At 39.6% G+C, this 24,750-nt stretch overlaps 1 protein-coding gene across 1 annotated transcript in view; it reads right to left on the minus strand.

The window, feature by feature from the left end:
* Positions 1–24,750, minus strand: part of LOC124555791 (vacuolar protein sorting-associated protein 41 homolog) — a 134,952-nt gene that overhangs the window by 93,385 nt on the left and 16,817 nt on the right. The window contains exons 4-5 of the mRNA XM_047129852.1: positions 17,900–18,023; positions 5,513–5,711 (exon numbers count right to left, since the gene is read on the minus strand). Coding sequence (XP_046985808.1) covers positions 5,513–5,711; positions 17,900–18,023 — 323 coding nt within the window. The remainder of the gene's footprint in view (positions 1–5,512; positions 5,712–17,899; positions 18,024–24,750) is intronic.

Here is a 24,750-nt window from a genome sequence, read left to right on the forward strand (position 1 = left end):
TCTGTTGGGCGGAAATTGTCACTGACAAGGCGTGACACTTGTCTCTGGCATCCTGTTACAATAATCAAGGTTTGATTTTAGAAATGTGGTTCCAGTGGGACTACTCTGACAAGCCTTCTTAGTTGTGTAGGTGTCTCTGATCTAAACAGATACTGTTGGGTTGGGTTGTTTTTGGGGAAGGAGACCAGGCAGCGAGGTCATCGGTCTTATCGGATTAGGGTAGAACGGGGAAGGAAGTCGGTCGTGCCCTTTGAAAGGAACCATCCCGGCATTTGCCTGGAGCGATTTAGGGAAATCACGGAAAACCTAAATCAGGATGGCTGGACGCGGGATTGAACCGTCGTCCTCCCGCATACTGTTGAGACATTTGTTTTTGTTTCAATTAAGGAATGGGAAATAGTGCTGCAAAGGCTCAGAGCCCAATGTTTGTCAATTGTGCCCTCACAAAAGAGTTGTTAGGCCCCCGGGGCCAGGTTAACATTGCATATTATTCTTATTATATGGTTTCAAGTATTATGACATTATTTCTTAAATACTGATTATTCAAAATATATTTCCACAGGACATTACTGAATGTACAAATATTGAAATTTATAATTGGATGACGTGTTTCTCTCTGTAGCTTGCAATGACATAAAATGCAAGTGGGTGAACTAAACTGTTTAACAATCCCTAGAATATAATATTTTTCCCATTTTACAGCATGCACTCGCAATTTATCATTGCTGGTGTAAGTGCAAAGTGTAGAACTGATAATCTATACTATTATACACTCCCCCCTCCCCCCCCCCCTTGCTCCCTTGTTTTTGTAAATTAAGAGAAAGTATTTGCAGAAAATACATCAATGGTTCAAATGGCTCTGAGCACTATGGGACTTAACATCTGAGGTCATCAGTCCCCTAGAACTTAGAACTACTTAAACCTAACTAACCTAAGCACATCACACACATCCATGCCCGAGGCAGGATTCGGCCTAGAACCGCACGGCCACCACGGCCGGCAAATACATCAATAATTTATTTAAATGTTGTTCTATCAGTGAATATCTACTGCAATTCAGTTAGTTGCACATTAAGTAGCAAGTTATTTACATACACATATGAGAAACTGTAGTGGACTGAAGAGGGAATCTTTTGTAATTCCATTAATAACTTCTCCTCAGGCAGAAAAATTTACACAATCTACATTTGTACAATGATATGCTACAACTTTCTGCATTCTTTTCATTAATAACAAGGTGACAAATCTGTGAATTAACTACACAAAACATGTTTTTGAAACAAAATTTACTCCTACTGGAATTTATTAAGTACATTACCATTGCTTTGACATGATACCATTCTAGGTTACAGTAATTTCTCATAAATTTTACAAAATAATACTAACAAAAAAACACCTGTGTAAATATTGTCATTTCTCCTACCATCTTATTTAGGAAGGATTGAACTTTTTCATAAGTGTGGAAATGATTCTCATGTGGGCTGAATATGTTGCACACACTTGCATCAGCAGCTCTCAAATTTAGCTATTAAGCGTTTACAATGTCGATATCAGTCATAAAATAAGCATTACATTATAATATATGCATTTTATTATCTTAGCCTTAGATGGATGTTTGGCGATAATGTGGAATATATTATACACTAAACTTAACCTTAATTCCAAAACATTAGTGACATTACATTCTGCAGGTAACCATAGACTGCCACCTCACTAACATAATGGAATTTATGTTAAGCTTAGTATGGTAGTGTAATATACAGGGTGATTTTTTCCACCATGTACAAACTCTAGGGATTGATCAGTGAGAGAAAATGGAACAAAAAAGGTCTAATTGACTTATGTCCTGAAATGCATGGTTTCCACGTTAGACACCACTTATTCAATCATACTTTTGTTACAGAGACTGTGGTCTAATATGAGCTGTACCATCCAGCCACAGTTACAGTATGTCTGGTTTCCTCATAGAGGATGGTACTGCTCCTCATACATCATGCCCTAGCACCCGCTCTTGCCATAGTAATTGGTAATGTAGTGTCCAAGTCACTTCTCTTGCTGTTTCGCCTTCTAGTGGATGTGATACACCTTTGTCAGACTGGTTCCCTATTCAAATTGGGAGCTTGCAGACACAGTGTCTACTTATGGAAAGGCAAATGGCAATGTGCACCGGGCAGCAAGGTTGTATCAGGAGACTTATCCCTGCCAACAACAACCACAGCATACAATGTTTGCAAGAGTGCTTCACTGTTCATCTGAGACAATTTCATTTCGGGAAACAGGAAATCATGAATGGTGTACCCAAAATGTCCGGACACTAGATTCAGAGGAAAATGTGATTAACACTGTGCAAGGCGACCGCCGTGTCAGTATCAGGCATTTGGCCTGCCAGTACAGGGTAAGCTAGATGACAGTGTGGAACATTCTCCATGACAATTGTTACTACCTTAACACTTACAGCACATGCAGGGGTTACTAGCAATGGACTCTCAATATTGTGAGCAGTTTTGTCATGGGTTTTTTCATCAGGCAACCATGATTCCAGGATTTGTGTCAGCCATCCTATTCACAGATGAGGCCACTTTTACATGGAGTGGTATCTTCAACTTTTATAACAGTCATCTGTGGGACAGTATGCAGAACCCCCATGGTTGGTGACAGCGAGTCATCAGCATTGGTGGAGCTGGAATGTTTGGGTCAGGATAACTGGCTGACGTACCTAAAGAACCAACCTTTCTTTCAAGTCACCTAACATGCCAGAACTATCAGCATTTCTTGTGGGTGACTTTGCCTCCCATGCTGCAAGAAGCACCATTTATGATTCAAAGGGTTACGTGGCTGCTACATGATAGTGCTTCAGCCCACTTTGCAATTAATGTCTGGACACATCTCAATTGTGTCTTCCCAGGTAGATAGATCGGACGAGGGGGTCCTGTTGCATGGCCTGCTCATTCACCAGATCTCAACCCATGTGATTTCTGGTTATGGGGCCATCTCAAAAGTACCGTATATGCAGAGCCCATTCCAGATGTGGAGACACTGGAGCTGTGCATTCATGCTGTCTTTGACACTGTTCAGATGAAGCCTGGTCAATGTGAATGTGCGAGACAGAACATGCTACGACACTTACATGCCTGCGTTGCGACAAGTGGAAACCATTTTCAATATATTCTGTAACTGTGGCTGTGGCTGCATGGTATAGCATGTATTAGACTGCAGTCTCTGTAACAATGTATGATTGAATAAATGGTCTCTAGCATGGAAACCACACATTTCCAGACGTAAGTTCATTAGAACTGATAAAATGACCTGACCTGATAAAATGATTTGTTTGCCTGAAGTTTTGGGACACTGGCGTTATACTTCATTTGCACACAAAAAAGTAAACTGTATTATTTGTCAAGTGAGTAATAATATATCAGCTCTTTTACAAACTCTGCTGTACCATCATGTAGTGTACAACTGCACATTTTTTAGCTTTAATATGCCTTACTGTCGTATAGTAGTTTAACATTTCCAGTGTCTGTAGCAGTGACTTTCATAAACTCTTTTCATGACAGAAAAATGCAAGTGCAAACTAAACAGTAAGATGCTACAAGAATTCTCATTCATTAAAAGACAGGGTGAGAGTGCTGAGTATACAGCGGTGTGAAAATCAGCATTGGACAAGGAGGATGCACTGACATAGTAACTCGTATGAAGTCAAACAAATATAAAGCTGCACTTCAGGTTAACTCTTCAAAATCAAGAACTGATAACTATGTATCGGTGTAGACATTTTCAGACATGAGTAAGGAACTTTTGGTGCAAGAAGCCACATTTGCACACAACACAGTGATCTACAACCACAATTTCAAGTCCACAGACTGTACCACTGACATAATTAACTCACTGTGCAGCAACAAGAAGATGATTAGTGTTTTAGGGTGCACAACAACAAGGTTATGAGCGCCGTGTAGCAACAAGTTCTTGCGATTGCAGATGAAAATCAAATCAGTTATCATGAATGTGATTGCACCATTTGCTGTGGAATAAATGGTAACAGAAGCACAGTTTATTTCAGTGATGAGAGATTCTTCCCACCACATGGACTTCAAGCTGATTTCCTACCACATTTATGCAGTATGCGTTGAAAAAAAAAAATCTTTCTACAACTTCCTTGAAGAAGAATACAAGAAACTTTTAGATTGTAGTAAAATTAGATGATTATCTCTTCTAGCAGCTGTTTAATGAGTCATTGACATTTTACAAGTGTTAAAATACCGATTGCTGTCCCTAAACAAGTGTCTTATCGTCCTGATGATTTTTTTCAAACATTCGCTCTCATTCACCAGTTTTCGGTTTCTTTCAAGATAGTTAAGTATTTTCTCCAACAGTACTTAAGCAATGGAACTATAATTGAAGTTTCAGACAAAATAAATGTACTCAACAAATTAAAAGCAAGAAAATCCTAAAGACTTTTGTCATCTGTGGTAAAACAGCAGTTATGTGAGTTGGAAACAGAGGGACTAGAGATACTTGATAAGTTTACAGACACCACCCTAGCTTTCTATGATACCTGCACTGAATTTATTCATGAATGGTGGAACCATTTCTGGAAGCTCTTCAGCCAATGGAATGGATCATCCTAAATAAAATCATCTGCTGGATTAATGTGCAAGAATTCTACAGTTTTGTAAATCCTAGTGCCTTGAACTTCACTGTTGATGATGCTGAACTTTATCATGAGTACTGCTGTGTAAGTACATACCTGTGAAGGTAAATTGTTGGACTAGAATATGAAATCAAACGTTAGTGTCAGTGAAAAAGGCAGAAAATTTGTAGTCCTTTTCACAATGAGTGAGTTTATCTAAACCATATTAGAAGCTTGATTGAATTTTCACTAGCTGTTACAGGTTCTAATGAAACTACTGTAAGATGTTTTCAGTAATTAAAGTGACAGAAATCACCTCTGTTAGACATGCTTCTATGGTCTTGTACAATAAACTTCTGCAACAAATACACACTACTAAGAATACTACTCAAGTACCGGTGATTTTAAGTCTGTACCATCATCTTCAATTCAAAAATATGTAAAATTTGTGTTTATATTTACACTCAAATTGTAAATGCAATACCACTGTTAACTTCACATCCCTAGTATGGCAGATAATGTGAAAATAAATTATTATTATTAAGCCTATATTGATGGTAATTCTATCATGTCCTCATCTTTACTTATTTTTCCTGACTTTCTGCCCTTTATTTTGAAAAAGTCCTTAATCTGGTTCTGGTTCTGTGTAACTGAAGGGAACTTGTTATCATTATGGAAAGAGTATGACAGTTGACTATAACAACAGGTATCAAAAATCACTCCTGATTTAATAAAAAAAAAGGGGGGGGGGGGAATTCAGCTGCAAATGAAAATGTAGCATAGTAATAGTTAATCTGCTTTTTTTTCTAGCACACAATTTCTCCTTTATGAAGACAACACTCACAGAAACAACAAAAATTATAGACAGAAAAAAATTCTTACTCTGGGTTCCTTGTCCACTTAATCAAGCCAAGTGAACATTGTCCATACATGTCATACACTCTGACCCCTATATTACTAGCCCAGGCAACAAACTGGCCATTCCACTTTATATTTTGCACTGTTCCTTCAGCTTCATACAAGACTGTTGTCCTGATACGAGACAGGAATGTTTTTTCATGAAATACTAATCGTTCATCACCTGGAAAGCAAATAATAATTAATACACGACAGATGTGAAGATTACATACGAAACTAGAAAAGCTTGTCAGCATAGTCCTATATTTTTTATTTATTTTTTTTTCAAATTAATTTCAATTACACATAACATAACTTGAAATGGTTATAATTCTATCATAACCACAAAATGAGGTGGTTTGTCAAGCACTTCCTACACTTCTTAAATACTAATACTCTACCAAAGACTAGTTGAGTACGAAATGAATTTTAGCTAACAATAGTGAATACTCCGGTCAAGAATTACAAGAGGAGGTGGTATATTTGGAAAAGGCCATGAGGTACAGGAAGATTCCAGTTAGAGTACATCGTGCTTGGGCAGAGATTCCAAAACCAAATATTGGACTGTAAGGCCTACCCACGAGCAGATACAGATTCGGATCACAATTTAGATAGGAATGATGGAGTGTAGGGTGAAGTTTAAGAGAGCAGTCAGTTAGAATCAATGCACAAAGAAATGGGATACGTAAGTACTATAGAATGAAGAGATACACTTATAGTTCTCTGTGGCTACAGATACTGCGATGATGAATAGCTCAGTAGGCAGCTCACTTGAAAAGGAATGGACACCTCTAAAAAGGGCAATAACAGAAGGTAGAAAGAAAAACATAGGTACACAGAAGGTAACTGCAAAGAAACCATTGGTAACAGAAGAAATAATGCAGTTGGTCGACAAAAGAAGGAAGTAAAGAAATCATCAGGAAAATACAGAAATATAAGTCACTTAGGAATGAAGTAAATAATAAGTGCTGGGAAACTAAGCTGAAATTTCTGCATGAAAAACACCAAGAAACTGAAAAATAAATGATTGTTGGAAGGACTGATTCAGCATATAGAAAAGTCAAAACAACCTTTGGTGAAATTAAAAGCAAGAGTTGTAACATTAAGAGTGCAATGGGAATTCTACATCCGCATCTACAAAGATATTCCACAAGCCACTGCATGGTGTGTGGCAGAGGGTATCGTGTACCACTACTTGTCATTTCCTACCTGTTGCATTCGCAAAAAGGGCGGGGGAAGAATGACTGTCTATATGCCTCTGTATGAGCCCTAATTTCTCTTATGTTATCTTCATGGTCCTTATGTGCAATGTATGTTGGCAGCAGTAGAATCGTTTGGCAGTCAGCTTCAAATGCTGGTTCTCTAAATTTTCTTGATAGTGTTTCTTGAATAGAATGTTACCTTCCCTCCAGGGATTCTCATTTGAGTTCCCATTTGAATTCCACTGTTAAACACAGAGGAGAGAGCGGAAGTTTTAAACAATACACTGAAGGCATCTATGAAGGGGGGGACTTGTCAGTCAAAATGATAGAAGAACGAACAGGAGCTGACAGGGAAGAAAGAGGGGATCCAGAATTTGAATCAGAATTTAAATGAGCTTTGGATGACTTAAGATCAAATAAGGGAGAACAGATAGATAACATACCACTGAAATTTTTAATATCATTAGGAGAAGTGTTAATGTTGTTGTTTTTGGGCGAGGAGGCCAGACAGCAAGGTCATCGGTCTCATCAGATTAGGGAAGAAAGGAGAAGGAAGTCGGCCGTGCCCTTTCAAAGGAACCATCCCGGCATTTGCCTGGAGTGATTTATGGAAATCACGGAAAACCTAAATCAGGATGGCCGGACGCGGGACTGAACCGTCGATCTCCCAAATGCGAGTCCAGTGTGGAAGTGTTAATGAAATGACTATTTTAGCTGGTGTAGAATGTATGATATTGGCAACATAACATCAGATTTTCAGAAAAATATCATCCACACAATTCCAAAGATAGAAAGGGCAGATAACTGTGAGAAAGGAAGGGCAGATAACTGTGAGAACTATTGCACAATCAGCTTAACGGCTCATACACCCAAGCTGCTGATAAGAATATACAGAAGAATGGAAAAGAAAACTGAGGATTGGTTAGATGATGATAAGTTTCGCTTTAGCAAAGCTAAAAATACCACAGAGGCAGTTCCGACATTGCAGATAATGGAAGCAAGACTGACAAAAAATCAAGATAAGTTCATAAGATTTGTTAACCAAGGAAAAGCATTCAACAATGGAAAATGGTGCAAGATGTTCGACATTCTGAGAAAAGTAGGGATAAGCTGATGGAAGGTGAGTAATATACAATATGTAGATGAACCAAGAGGGAACAATAAGACTGGATGACACAGAGCAAAGGCTGTAAGATACGGATGTAGTCTTTCGCCGCTACTGTTCAATATACACATCAAAGAAGCAGTGATGGAGAGAAAGGTTCAAGAGTGGGATTAAAAGTCAAAGTGAAAGGACATCATTGATAAGATTTGCTGATGGCATTGGTATCCTCAGTCAAAGTGAATAACAATTACTGGATTTGTTAAATGGAACAAACAGACTAATAAGTACAGAATAAGGATTGAGAGTAAATCAAAGGAAGACAAAAATAATGAGAAGTATCAGAAATGAGAATAGTGAGAAACGTAACGTCAGAACTGGGCCTCATGAAGTATACAAAGTTAAGGAATTCTGTTACCTAGCAGCAAAATAACTCATGATGGATGGAGCAAGGAGGGCATAATATGCAGACTAGTACTGACAAAAAGGTTGTTCCTGGCCAAGAGAAGTCTACTAATATCAAATATGGGCCTTAATTTGTTGAAGAAATTTGTGAGAATGAAAGTTTGGAGCACAGCATTCTACAGTAGTGAAACATGGACTGTGGGAAAACCGGAACAGAAGAGAATTGAAGCATTTGAGATATAGTGCTACAGAAGAATGCTGAAAATTAGGTGTCTGATAAGGTAAGGAGCGAGGAGATTATTTGCAGAATCGGCAAGGAAAAGAATATATGGAAAACACTGACAAGAAGCAGAAGGAGATTCGTTTTTAATATCCTGTTGACACTGAGGTCATTAGGGAGGGAGCCAAGCTCAGATTAGGGAACATGGAGAAGGAACTCAAGTGTACCATTTCAAAGGAACCTTCCTGGCATTTGCCTTAAGTGATTTAGGGAACTTACAGAATACCTAAATCAGGATGACTGGACACAGGTTTGAATCGGCAACTTCCCAAATGCAAGTCCAGTGTGCGAACCAGAGCAGTAGCTCACTTGGTGATAAGAAGGGACAGGATGATATGATATCTGTTGAGATATAATGGAAAAACTGCCATGGGACTAGAGGGAGCTGCTGAAGGCAAAAACTGTAGAGGAAGATAGGGACTGGAATACATCCAGCAAATAATTGAGGACATACGTTGCAAATTCCTACTCTGAGATAAAAAGGTTGGCACAGGAGAGGATTCATGGCAGGCCACATCAGACTAGTCAGAAGACTGGAGCCTCTAAAGTATTGGAACACTTCACTGATGAAAGAAGACACTACCATGTCTAGAGCAAAGGTAAATGATTATAACTGATTCCATGACCAACTCTGCATTGTTAACCATACACGTTTATTAGTAGTTCCTGAAGTCAGGAAAAAGCTACCATTTTCTTTTTGACAGATTAAAATTTTCAAGCTGTAACAAGTGCAGACCCATCCGCAGAAAATCACTTCTTGTTTTGTGACTCAGTTCAAATAGTGCAGTAATAAATCCAAAGTTTTATTTTCTGTAATAATGTAATTTGCATACACATTTAAAACATTTTTGAGCATTTTCTTCAATGAAGGGAGAAGATGTGCCACATGGTTCTCTGCTATGTCAGATACCCGCTGTAAGGAAACCTTCCTATGTTCTAAATGTCTTAAAAATTTCTGTGAATTGTAACTGCTAATGGGCACAGAACTCTCTAGTGAAGTACAATGTGTTTGACATAATGAAATCATTTGGTTGTCAAATTACTGTTTATTAATTCTGGCAGAACTAGTCCGCTTTACTAAGCGATTGCTGCCAAAGAAATCTTTTAAATTGTGACACAGGGCATTTATTTTGAGTGGAAAGGAATAAAGGTAATGTTTTGGGCTGTTTGGAGTTGTGGAAGGCAAGGTAGCAATTGCTAACATAGTGCACTTAATAGAAATCACATATGAACTGTAACATTACAGGTCTCAACTGGTGAGAGATCTGGAGAATGTGCTGGCCAGGGCAGCAGTCAAACATTTTCTGTATCCAGAAAGGCCCGTACAGGACATGCAACATGCAGTCGTGCATTATCCTGCTGAAATGTAGGGTTTCGCAGGGATCGAATGAAGGGTAGAGCCACAGGTCGTAACACATCTGAAATGTAACGTCCACTGTTCAAAGTGCCGTCAATGTGAACAAGAGGTGACCAAGACGTGTAACCAATGGCACCCCATACCATCATGCCGGGCGATACGCCAGTATGGCGATGACGAATATATGCTTCCAACGTGCATTCACCGCTATGTCACCAAACACGGATGCGACCATCATTATGCTGTAAACAGAACCTGGATTCATCTGAAAAAATGACGTTTTGCCATTCGTGCACCCAGGTTCGTCGTTGAGTACACCATCGCAGGCGCTCCTGTCTGTGATGCAGCATCAATGATAACCGCAGCCATGGTCTCCGAGCTGATAGTCCATGCTGCTGCATCCCCATCTGTTGACTCAGGGATTGAGACGTGGCTGCACAACCTGTTACAGCCATGCGGGTAAGATGCCTGTCATCTCGACTGCTAGTGAGACGAGGCCGTTGGGATCTAGCACAGCATTCCGTATTACCCTCCTGAACCCACTGATTCCATATTCTGGTAACACTCATTGGATCTCGGCCAATGTGAGCAGCAATGTCGCGATACGATAAACCGCAATCGCGATAGGCTACAATCCGACCTTTATCAAAGTCGGAAACGTGATGGTACGCATTTCTCCTCCTTACACGAGGCATCACAACAGCATTTCACCAGGCAACACCGGTCAATTGCTGTTAGTGTATGAGAAATCGGTTGGAAACTTTCCTCATGTCAGCACATTGTAGGTGTCGCCACCGGTGCTAACCTTGTGTGAATGCTCTGAAAAGCTAATCATTTGCATATCACAGCATCTTCCTCCTGTCGGTTAAATCTCACGTCTGTAGCACGTCATCTTCGTGGTGTAGCAATTTTAATGGGCAGTAGTGTAAATTCACACTGAACACCCAGATGTTAATACAGACATTGATTTAAAATACAGATACAGCTTACAGAGCAAATACACCTTACAGAATCAATTCTAAATTAGCCCACTCATATAGCACAGAAAAAAATTAACAAAATACAAGATGTTTACCTTTTTCCCCAAATATTTGGCAAACCAAGTATAGGCCTATGTTTAAAAGAATCATCCCACAAGCAGAACAAAACTGCGTAAAAGCCAATTTTTCCACTTCCAGTAATATTAGAGCTGTAAAGCTTCAGCTATAAAGCTGTGGTCTGAGGTCTATAGTAAGGATATCTCTGTGACATGATTGCTCACAGTTGCAATATGATCAACTCACAAGGGGAGGCCGCCAATTGTGAAATTCAGATTCGATTCATACTGCGCATAATAAAAGCTCATGGCCAGAGGTGTAATGTGGCAAAGCACCAAGGTGCACTTCTCAGCCGTTGTCGAGAAAATCGACAGTTAAAAGAAACCGTTGCGGTGAAATACTCTCTACGATTAATAATTTTTCCAGAGCGTCGTGGCGCAGCGGTAAGCGCTCGGGTTCATAATCTGAAGGTCGCCGGATCGAATCCCGTGCCATGAATTACAAAAAACTAATAATAAAAAAGTTGCATGGCGCGGGATTCGATCCGGCGACCTTCAGATTACGAACCGCTTACCGCTGCACCACGACGCTCTGGAAAAATTATTTTTTTATATATATATATTTCCCCCCCCCCCCCCCCCCTAAGGTAAGTCTTTCCGCTCCCGGGATTGGAATGATTCCTTACCCTCTCCCTTAAAACCCACATCCTTTCGTCTTTCCCTCTCCTTCCCTCTTTCCTGATGAGGCAACAGTTTGTTGCCAAAGCTTGAATTTTGTGTGTATGTTTGTGTGTCTTTCGACCTGCCAGTGCTTTCGTTTGGTAAGTCACATATTACAAAAAAAAAAAAAAAAAAAAAAAAAAAAAAAAAAAAAAAAAAAAAAAAAAAAAAAAAAATAAAAAAAAAAAAAATTGCATGGCGCGAGATTCAAACCGGCGACCTCCGGATTACGAACCCGAGCGCTTACCGCTGCACCACAACGATGTAGAAAATTATTAATCGTAGAGAGTATTTCATCGCAACGGTTTCTTTTAACTGTCGATTTTCTCGACAATGGCTGAAAAGTGCATCTTGGTGCTTTGCCACATTACACCTCTGGCCATGAGCTTTTATTATGCGCAGTATGAATCAAATCTGAATTTCACAATTGGCGGCCTCCCCTTGTCAGTCCTGAATGCTGTGTCTATGTTCAAATATCACTAATTTGCTATACAACATTTAATTTGCTCTGCTGAGTATCCTTTTGACAGCTTCCTTTCAAAGTCTCTTCTGCACAGAATGTACATCCACGTAGGGAAGTGGTAGCTTGAAGAAAGATCAATTTCCACTTCTCAGTCTGCAATACTTGTGTGTGCAGATGAACAGAATGCCAGGTCAGTATTTGAGAACAACCTTGTGGCTAAGTTGAAGTGTATTGTTTGACCTCTTTCTGTTGCTTGAGCCCCAAGGCCATGATGTGCATTAAAGTTCGCAAGAATCTTTATGAAGGTAGAAAGCAGATATTTTTTCCAATGGGCTCCTCGTCTCTCTCAACAACTACAAATGAGTTTTGACACACTTGTGCTTTGTTACTCTCTTTACAATAATTCCTATGATTTTTTTCTAAGGAGGACTGTGCACCTGATCTTTCAATGTCAGCTGTTTGTTAGTACCCCTGGAACAGTCCACCCTTTCCACTGGGAGTTTCAGTTTGAGAAGAAAGAGCCATTTTTTTGCCGCAGTGTACAATGGAAATAAAGCTAGGGGTGTGTGTGTGTGTGTGTGTGTGTGTGTGTGTGTGTGTGTGTGTGTGTTCTAGCTCATCAAAGGATAACTCTGAAAGCTACCAAGTTTTCCTTCTTTTGACTAAATGCTTTGCCTTTTGCTGAATGGCTTCCATTAGGTTTGGAAAGCATGGACCAATTAATGAACGATAAAAGATCGAGTGATTGCATATGCTTTTCAGCAAAGAATAGTAGAATAAAAGGAAATAAACAGCATTCCCTTGCCAGATTTCACTAAAAATTTGTGTTCCTTGGTAGAACACAGTTCTTAGGTAAATTCTCACTCAATATTTTTCTGGCACTCTTAATCGAGTTTTGTGAGTAGAATGAGACATATATTAAACGCATGCAGTAGCCATTTACACAACAAATGGGTCTAATTTTACAGGACTGGCAGTGTGACCACTCATAACTGTCTTGACTGAAATTTAATTAATAGGTAAATAAAAAGTTAAAAGTCTACAAAGACAGCACTTGAACCAGTTCCACAGTTTTAAGAAGTGGACAAGAATTTGTGGGTGCAATAATTTGTATTGGAAGAAAGGAATGAAGGAAAATGAGGATACTCTTCAGATATGGAGCACAAGCTCAGACTGGAGAAGGATGGGGAAGGAAGCTGCCCATGCTCTTTCAAAGGAACCATGCCACCATCTGCCTTAAGCAATTTAAGAAAATTATGGAAAACCTTAATCTAAATGGCCAGATGGGGATTTGAATCACCATCCTCCTGAATATGCGTTCTGTGTCTTAGCACTGGACCAACTCACTCGGTGTTTGAGTGGAATAGTACTTCCATACACACTGCAGGTTTTGCAATATTTGAAATTTTTAACTAGAATATGATTGTCACAACAGTCTCCTATTAAAGAAATCTATTTTATTCTCATACAGCAGAACAAACTGTTTTAAGGATTATATTGTCACTCAGATTATTTAGTGTCTGCAATGAAAATCAGTCTCCTGTAGTAAAACTTCATAAAAAATTGATGCCTTCTACCACAGAAAAAAATTGTTTTACCACATACCCATTATTGCTTCAATATTTTTATTTGTATGGCTGTGAAGAATGGAGTTGACAATCCATACGTAATTAAATACTACATTAATACAAAAATTTACATGTGTCCTTAATTCCATTTAGATGACATTGTATTTTGTGGCTCTTAAGAGTAAAAATAATAATTCTATGGCAAAAGAAATACAAGGATTTTTATTATGATTTCTACAAAACATAGCCAGACACTTCTTAACCATTTTAAGATTAACTGGCGATGAGATGGGCAGCAGGCATTTCCTAATGAATCACACTGGTGCCAACTAAACAAAAAGAGAACTGTGGGATCTAAGATATACACCACCTTGTGACATAGCCTCATAACACCTGTGGAAGTGCACAACTAGAGAGATGCAAAATCATGTAGTTGGCCTTTTCTTAACACCTTAAATAAAGAGAATAGTTGACAAAGAGCAGACTATACTTCCAAAGAAAGCAAATAAATGAGACTGACCCAGTCAGTTTTAATTTAATGGTATGGCAGTCTCTAAGTTTAGGCTATAATCCAAACTATACATAGGATGAAGGAAAAAAAGAAACACTCCACTTTGCATTTGACGAGCGATTCCTCATCCAAATTCAAGACAAAAGTGTATCTTAGCAAAACCTAGTCCCACCAACAGGTTTAATAGAAATGCAACTTAAAAAACAAGGCTCTGGCAATGCTGTAACTGCATTCAGTGTGGTCATGAACAGGTAGCAACAGGCCTGTGCTGTGCTGGAGCTGTCCCATTAGCTCAGTGAGATGAAGGAATGCTGTGGGGAACGATATGCAGATTCTCTGATGTTTGAGTTGTGTTCAAGTAAAACAGTTTTTTTTTCTTTTTTTCAGTTAAAGTATCAAATTTTATCCAATTTACACATCCAAAATGCGGCATCTTATGAACTTCTTTCTTTTACTGTTACATTTACTTAAACATAAAGAAATAACATGAACATCTTACAGCTGTAAACTACCACTTCATTTCATCCATGACACAAATAAAGACAATAGAAAATAATAGTGAATACAGTAACACTGCATGTATTCAATGAGGTATGAAAAGTACAATAGGTAGGCTACACTAGCTTGTATGTTATGCTACACACAATAATTCCATTCTATAAGTTTGATATCCAGGATTATCTTCACAGAGCTGGTACGTATACATACAAGCAATTTTTGCTTTAGAAAAAATGTTCAAAGTGACCACCTTGCATTTGCAAACACTTCATCACTCATTGGACTATGCAACACACCTGCAACCACCATTGCCAAAGCAGCATGCACACGAGCTATTAGGTCATGTACATCCATGGGTTGAGTACTATAAACTTGTTCCTTTAAGTGTCTCCACAAATAAAAATCCAGTGAATTAAGGACCACAGATGTGGCGGCCAGAACATTGGACCCTTACAACCAATCCATTACTCTGGAAACACTTCATTTAAATAGTTATGCACATTCATTCCAAAGTGTGGCAGTGCACCATTATGCTGAAACAATAGCTGTTGCTGAACATCATGTGGAACATTTTCTAATGCATCAGGTAAAGTATTACAAAGAAACATACAATACAGGGGTGCATTCAACTTGTCCAGCAACAGGTAAGGGCCCAAAAGTACTCCTCCCATGTTTCCAGCCCACAGGTTGATGTCAAACTATGCGTGAAAGTCACATTTACAGATGATATGTAGGTTGTGTTCCAACCAATAATGATGCTGTGGTGATTGATAACACCTTCATATGTGAAGCTAGATTTGTCAGTCCCTATCACATTATTTATAAAATGTTCATTATCCTCCACTTGGTACGAAAGCCATTCACAAAACTGTAGTTGTCAAATGTGGTCTTCTGGCTGCTGGTGTTGAGTTAATGTATAATGATACAGATGCAGTTGTTCATCATACGAAACTTCAACAACCAGTCTTTGACATATCTGGAAGTGCCTTGCAGTATCACAGGTACTTTGCTGAGATGACTGGTGAATAGTTTTAAGAATCATGTCCTCTGTTTGTGGAGTATGTCTAGTCCTTGGATGACATCTGTCCATAACTTGTGGACAACTATTACCGGTTTCCCTAAGGTGTCGCTCCTGGTGATGAAAAACATTATTATCGGGATGGTTCCTTTGAGGATATTGTACAGCATATGCAAGAGCAGCAGCTGCAGCTTGGTTATCAGATGCACCCAGTACCAAAAGCATATCAAAGTATTCATCGTTTGTGAACTCCTCTGTGAAGCTGTTCTACATGTACTTGACAGGACCAGTTATGGTTGTGCACTGCATGGTTAGTAGATACATGCATGCAGTTTAATGGATCACACTGTCATGTATACACTATTGTCATGTGACAAGACGATTTCCAGTTTATAACTGATGAGAACTAGGGAATGGACATCTAAAAGATAAGAAAGGAACCTGACAAGGATTCAAACCATAGTTTCATGGTGGGTGTGCATTTGATGTGCCAGCAGTCTACTCAGTGAGCTATGATGGCTGGTACAGTAGTGTGGGGTGATACATGTTTTTTTGTACGGTTCGAAGCACTGCATGATATGACAGTCTCAACATCTCTTCGTTTTCATACTTTCGTTTTCAAAATGCATCCAATGTGATTTTGCTAGATACATCTCGATGAAGACTCACATGCTGACCTCTAAGTATTGCACTTTTTCTTCACCTTGTATAATATTTACAGACAAGTCTTGCACTTATTTCAGCAACAGCAAAAACAGAGAGCAAGTCCACACTTAAATTTATTGCTTGATTCTTATCAAAATAAGAAAAGCACATGCTACACAGTGATGTGCTGAAGTGTGTATACCATAACAATAAAAAAAAACAAAGGATTTTCCTGCCAGAGTACACACTCATGGTTCACAGGATAATGTTCCATTTGGAGATGAAGACAAGTAATAGCACTTTACCCTATATTTGTTATCAGGTGGAAAAATGTTGAGGGAAGACACTTGGTTTCACTGGCTACAGTTTATTATTCCATCACTATCAGTCACTCTTCCTGCTACTGACTCAGGAATCTCAGACTTATCAGGGAGGTAACATAGGGGGCAGCACATGTGTGCTTGGAAAATTATACATTTCTTCATCTATCGCTACATATTATTCATCTGCTTCTCATACTCTTTCTCTACTACTGTTTAAAACTGATCTTACTTTATGCAACTTCTTATCAGCCATACAAACACTGAGCTTGTTACAGTTATCTGAACCTGTTACTTGTTTTGTAACCAGTAGTATACATATATATATATTTTTTTTTACAGGAAACCCAATGGATTATCAATGAATTTGAGAATCCTTTCCAGCTTGGCTCTAAATGAGGCCCCTTAACATGAATTATCTGGACAGTGGCTACCACAGTAAATGCGTAGATAAATGCAGACAGAAAGGAGGCAGATACCGTTTTGTTTGAAACTCCCTGGCAGATTAAAACTGTGTGCCAGGCTGGAATTTGAACCTTGGCTTGGTCCTTTGCCTTTTGGGGGCAAGTGCTCTACTGACTAGGCTATCCAAGCACAAGTCACACTAACAGATTTACTTCCACCAGAACCTCATATGCCATGAAGTTTCAAATAAGCACACATTCCCCGGCAGAGTGAAAATTCATTCTGGAAACAACTTTGTTTGTAATGCAACTTCGCTGCCTTTCTGACATTATTCTCAGCTCTACTTTTGTAAGAGTGCAACAATACTGTCATTTTCAGAGTTTTCAATTTTATGCATCACAATCAGTATTTATTTTCACCAGGTGCATTACAAAATATCATACTTGGGGCAGGGTTGGGGGAGGTGGTGCACCGAGGAGAATGCCTATGTTTCCTGTGAAACTTTTTAAACTTCTTAAAAAGAGAAATAAGTTCCCTTCCTCTCTTTATTGTGTATTGTGATGCCCAGATAGAAACAACTGTATGGTTCAGTATGTTTGTATGAGCAATTGTGTCACCACTTTTAATTTACTGATTTTTTAATATAACTGCTAGATGTGTACAGTAATATCCTACACTTGCCAGCTGGCTACAGTGAAAATTTCTAAACAAGACATTGAACTGTACAGTAGTAAAAATGCTTAGTAATTTATATCACAGGCAAATACAAGGCAATCTCATAAATACTATCTAAACAGAAAATTTACAAAATTGGGAAAAAAGAGAGCAAAAGCTCAACTCACCAGTAATAAACCTTCGTCCTGAGCCTGGTTTAGAATAATATGGATCAATTGCTACACATCTGACCAGTCTTCCAATCACTACCTCTTGATTATGCTCACTTGAGCAGAGCCCACTAATAAAGATCTGGTCCAATAACAAAATTCTGAATTATTATACAGATACATACAAAATATACACACAAATAGAAAATAATAGAAAGTTTTAAATACCCATAAATACTAACACAATGACTCCTGCCAAATACTTAAAAAGAACACATTGGTTACACACATAACACCTTGCTTGATCTACCTCTCTACGACTTCTCCCTGTGTTTTTCATTCTATTGGAATTCAAAGTCACTAACTGCTTGACCTGTCTTTGGATTTAAGATTATTTGCAGTTCAATTTTGTTAAAATATGCTTCTCTGCTGAGTTCAATACTCTTTGATGATAATTCTTACAATTCAACAGTTTTGTAGGCCTTACTTTTGTTCAATTCAATTGTTATGAAATCAGCTCCTAGTCTATACGTACTTACAAATTCCAAAATAAAACAACAAAAGTAAATAAACACAACAGACTAATATGGTGCTATAATGGCCTAGATGTGATGCAAATAACAGAATATATGAAAACAAAGACTCATTGTATAGCTGATGGATCATGCAAGTTAGCAGGAACGCAAGGAAGACTGAAAACATTGCTGAGTTTTCAGATAGTGTCCTCCTTCATACTAACTGGGAAAAAAAAACCATACATGCACAGTTACTGTGTCCTGGCCAACTATATTGTCCTAGTGCTGCAGCCTGTGCAGCCATGAGAGAAGGTTCAGACAGCACAAGTTGTGAACTGGCTATTGAGATCAAGCATGTAGCACTCAGCAACATGTTCTGCCACTGGGTGTTCAACTTTGCTCTTGTTCAAAGTTTAGAGGAGGCCACTCATTCAGGTGGACAGCTAGTTGGTGGTCATGCCCACATATTGGATGTACAGAAGCTACAGCAGGGTTTTTATGTGACAAGACTACCTTCACAGGTGGCCCTGGCTGTGATAGAGTATGATACACCAATTATGGGGCTCGAATATGATGTGTTGTGTGGGTACACAGGACAGGTCTTGATATTATGTCTTCCACAGGCCTATAAACCACATGGCAATGGGCTAGGTGCAGGTGTGGCGTAAGGATGGACCAAGCTCTACATCTACATCACTACTCTGAAAATCACACTTAAGAGCCTAGAAGAGGGTTCAGCAAATCAACTTCACACCAATTCTCTATTATTCCACTTTCGAACAGCATGTGGAAAAAATGGCAGCTATGTCTTCCCATGGGAGCTCTGATTTCTCTTATTTCATTATGATGATCATTTCTCCCTATGTAGGTCAACATTTTGCATTCGCAGGAGAAAGCTGGTGACGGAACTTTCATGAGAATATCCTGTCACAATGAAAAATGTTTTTGTTTCAATGAGTTCCACCCCAAACCCTGTATCATGTCTGTGACAATCTCTCCCCTACTTCTTGATAATCCAAAACGTGCTGCCCTTCTTGGAACTTTCTCAATGTACTCCGTCAACCCTATCTGCTAAGGATCCCACACCGTGCAGCAGTACTCCAAAAGAGGATGGGCAAGCATAGTGTAGACAACCTCTTAAGTAGATCTGTTGTATCTTCTAAGTGTTCCACCTATAAAATGAATTCTTTGGTTTGCTTTCTCCACAACATTTTCTGTGTGTTCTGTCCAAGTTGTGTGAACTGTAATTCCTAGGTATTTAGTTGAATTAATACCCTTCAGATTTGACTGACTTATTGTATGAAGTTTAGCGGACTACTTTTAGCACTCATGTGGATAACCTCACACTTTTTATTATTTAGGGTCAATTGCCAATTTTCACACCATAGAGATATCTTATCTACATTATTTTGCAATTGATTTTGATCTTCTGATGACTTTACTAGACAAGAAATGACAGCATCATCTGCTAACAACCTAAGATGGCAGCTCAGATTGTCTCCTAAGTCATTTATATAGATAATGAACAGCAGAGGACTTATATAACACTACCTTGGGGTATTCCACAAATCATTTCTGTTTTATTCTATGACTTTCTATCAATTACTATAAACTGTGACTTCTCTGACAGGAAGTCATGAATGCAGTTACATAACTGACACGATATTCCATAAGCACACAATTTGACTACAAGCTGCTTGTGAGGTATGCTGTCAAAAGCCTTCTGGGAATCTAAAAATATGGAATCAATTTGAAATTCCATATCAATAGCACTCAGCACTTCGTGTGAGTAAAGAGCTAGCTGTGCTTAACAAGAACAATGTTTTATAAATCTGTGTTGACTATGTGTCAAAAGACGGTTCACTTCGAGATAATTCATAATGTTTGAATACAATATATGCTCACTTCGAGGCAATTCATAATGTTTGAATACAATATATGCTCCAAAATCCTGCTGCATATCAACATTAATTATATGGACTTGTAATTTAGTGGATTACTCCAATTGCTTTTCTTGAATAATGGTGTGACCTGTGCAACTTTCTGGTCTTTGGGTATGGATCTTTTGTCCAGCAAGCTGCTGTATGTGATTGTTAAGTATGGAGCTACATTTAAGGTGTTTCACTACTCCAAGGATATCTACACACATAAAAAAAAAGTTTTGCATCACTTCGGTTGCGAGAGTTCCAGAACCTGTAGAGAAAATTGGAATAGAGATCAACATAACCATGATTTCCGCCATTTTTACTGCTCATGAAAACCACAGATTGTATGTTGTACCACCATACAATGAGACCTTCAGAGGTGGTGGTTCAGATTGCTGTACACACCAGTACCTCTAATACCCAGTAGCATGTCCTCTTGCACTGATGAATGCCTGTATGCATAATGGCATACTATTCACAAGTTCATCAAGGCACAGTCGGTCCAGATTGTCCCACTCCTCAATGGCAATTTGATGTAGATCCTTCAGAATGGTTGGTGGGTCACGTCATCCATAAACAGCCCTTTTCAATCTATCCCAGGCTTTTTCAACAGGGTTCATGTCCGGAGAACATGCTGCCCACCCTAGTCGAGCCATGCTATTATCCTGAAGGAAGTTATTCACAAGAAGTGCATGATGGGGGCATGAATTGTCATCCATGCAGACGAATGCCTCGCCAATATGCTGTCATATGGTTGCACTATCTGTTGGAGGGTGGCATTCACATATCGCACAGCTGTTACAGCGCCTTCCATGACCTCCAGAGGCGTATGTCGGTGTCACATAATGCCACCCCAAAACAGCAGAGAACCTCCACCTCGCTGCACTTGCTGGACAGTGTGTCTAAGGTATTCAGACTGACTGGGTTGCCACCAAACACGTCTCCGACAATTGTCTGGTTGAAGGCATATGCGACGCTCATCTGTGAAGAGAATGTGATGTCAATCCTGACCAGTCTATTTGGCATGTTGTTGGGCCCATCTGTACCACACTGCATAGTGTCGTGGTTGCAAAGATGGACCTCACCATGGATGTCGGGGGTGAACCCGCACATCATGCAGCCTTCTGCAGAGCCATAATCTGTGCGTAGCGGTCATCCACTGCAGTAGTAGCCCTTGGACAGCCTCAGCAAGGCATGTCATTGACATTTCCTGTATCTCTGTATCTCCTCCATATCTGAACAACATCGCTTTGGTTCACTCCGAGATGCCTGGGCACTTCCCTTGTTGAGAGCACTTCCTGGCACAAAGTAACAATGCGGACACAATTGAACCATGGTATTGACTGTCTACGCATGGTTGAAGTACAGACAACACGAGCCATGCACCTCCTTCCTCACTGGAACCCCCTCCATCTAATAGGTGCTGCTCATGCATGGTTGTTTACATCTTTGGGTGGGTTTAATGACATCTTTGAACAGTCAAAGGGACTGTATCTGTGACACAATATCCACAGCCAGTGTCTATCTTCAGGAGTTCTGGGAACCGGGGTGATATAAAACTTTTTTTTGATGTGTATACTTTTAAGTTACTCACGTTGACAGCTGTTCTTGATATGAATTCTGAAATATTTACTTTGTCTTCTTTGGTGAAGGAATTTTGGAAAGCTGTAAAAGATTGTCAATCTTGGGGATTTTGCGTTCATTTGAATTTGGAATGATTTTTTGTTGTTGTTTCTGCAACAGTGTCTGACCTGTTTTGTGTTACCGTGGGGTATCAGCTCCATCTTTTGTTAATTTATTTGGTATAAATCTCTCAACTGTTGTTGATACTATTTCTTGAATTCAGGCCATTTCTGATCTACACTAATATTGTTTGAATCCCAGTGGCCAATCTGCAACAGTGATGCCCATCCACTGCAGCCTCAAGCTGTGTAACTGAAGCCAACACAGCCTGGAGCTGAGAGCAAAGAATCATCAACTCCGCTCGCATCTGCACACAGCAATCACTGTCCCTAACCAGACTAAAGATGGTGGTAAACTACACTATACAGACAAACAAACAAATATCGACACACACTGTGGAACTCTAGTGTAGGCACTAAAGAAACTGCAAGAACTGTGTCTAGTAAATTAGATTAACATTTAGAGATTCAAAAACTAAACCACCAACACATACAGTTGAGACTAAATAATTTGCTCCTGGTTAGGAACTATTGAAATGTCATAAAATTGGTTACTTTCTGACAAAAATCAAAACACAAGAACTGTGTCTAGTAAATATTAAATAAACACACAGAAATTCGAAAACTACACTGCTAAAGCACACAAATGAAACTACATAATTCGCTCCTGGTCAGGAACTCGTAAAATGTCACAAAATCAGTTACTTCTTTGTTGCTGCTGCTTGGCCAGTGGCTGCTGCCCGACTGACCAGACTATTGCCTATGAGCAACCACTAGCTTTCCAAACAAACTAAAAAACCAATATCAACACACACTGTGAAACTCTATTGTAGACAATGACGAAAATGTAAGAAGTGTGTCTAGTAAATTAGAATAACATGCCGAGATTTAAAAATTGAACTGCCAAAGTAAACAGGAGAGATATTTTGGAGATTTGGTGACTGGCAAAATACCAGTTTGCGATAGATGGAGGGGATGTTCCTAATTTCCGGACATGATGGAAGTTAGTTTAAGCTCTAGCAAGGGATGTTTTTTAAGTTGTTCCAATTCAGTGTGACACTGGGTAATGATAGGTGCGTTCCTTTCCAGCTGTTTCATGAGGGGTGGTTGGACAATTAGAGGCACATGTGGATATGGCATCTGTTTGTTGACTAGGTTTGGAGAGTAATGCCTGTTCATGAAGGTAATACTGGGCATGGGACTCTTCATCACTGCACATACTTTGGCCATGGCAGGTGAGACTGTATTGGAGGTTTTTTTTAGTGAAAAAGAGATGGCAGCTACTGACTGCTGGAGGGCTTGACTAGGCAACATGCTAGGCTTCAGGGTGATTAAATGAAGCAGATATGAGAAAAGGTGTTGACGTAGTCAAGAAATAAGGATACAGTGTCTTGATCCTGGGCCTAGATGAAGAAGATATCATCAATGAAACTCAACAGGCAAAGGGTTTAGAGTTTTGGTTGGCAAGGAAGGTTAACTCCAAATGGCCCATAAACTAGTTGGCATATGAGGATACCGTGCAGGTGCTTATATTGGGAGAGGTCATGCTTGATGGTGGCAATGCCATGGGCATGGGGGACATTGGTGTATAGGGAAGTGCTATCAACAGCCACAACCATGGATCCAGGAAGTAATATGAAGGGGGTGGTTGAGAGGCACTGAAACTGGTTTGTGCCCTTGATACAGGAAAATAGGCTGCAGGCAATGGGTTGGACGTGTTGACTTTTCCATGAGAGAACAATAACCACCAGCTGTGTGGTGGTCCAGATTGTAGAAGCAAGGTGTGTGAGCAGTAGTTGAGATGAGGAGGGAGATGGATTGGGGAGGGGGCATTCTGCAGTGGGTCTAGGGATTTGAGTAGCAACTGGAGGTTATGCTGGACTTCTAGGATGGGTAAATAAGCATGCTGAACTTTAGGATTAGGTGAGGCGGATATGAGAGAAGGTGTTGAGGCAGTAAAGGAATGAGGATAGAGTTATACCAAATTCTGTACAGACTGCCAGGACCTAAATAATCTACACAATAAAGGTGCAAAATATGAATGGTCAGAGCAGTGTCAGGAGGTATTTCTTAAGTTAAAACATTATGTAAAGTCTATTCCTTGAGTGGAGACCCATGACCCATCAAAATGCCTTAGCCTGGCCACCAATGTGTTTCAACATGACATCGGAGCTGTTCTTTCTCACAAAATTGATGATGGGCATCAGAAAACTGATAATACATGCTTCTAAAATGGGAAAGAAGCACTGGGTATCATATTGCAGTAAGAAATTACACACAATTTCTCCTCATAACAGACCATCAGCCATTAATTTCCTTATTCAGTCCCAAGACCCACCTAACATGAAATACATTCACCAACATTGGCCACAACAACTCCCATCCCACTCCCTTCTAGAACGCCACACATATTTTGTCCTAAGAAACAGGATCCAGACAGTACAGAGGGTACTGAGGCTAATGTCAGATGATAACGACGATGACTGCCAAGTGCCAGTGTGCCATAAGTCTCCTGTACATTTATCACTAGGGTGTGGCACACATGAAGGTGCTCAAGAGGTGGCACGCCTACTGGGCCGGCATCATGCAGGACATCATGAGGACAGCCCACTATAGCAAGACTTGCGTGTCAACCACCAGTAGCCCACAATGGTTCGATGCATGGTCAATGCCACAGTGTCCATGAGAGTGTGTCCATCCTCAGAGAGATGTGGTCATCATCATAGATTCATTTTCAAAGTTTCCTT

Source organism: Schistocerca americana, chromosome X (genome assembly GCF_021461395.2).
Source record: "Schistocerca americana isolate TAMUIC-IGC-003095 chromosome X, iqSchAmer2.1, whole genome shotgun sequence".
Taxonomy (NCBI): Eukaryota; Metazoa; Arthropoda; class Insecta; order Orthoptera; family Acrididae; genus Schistocerca; species Schistocerca americana.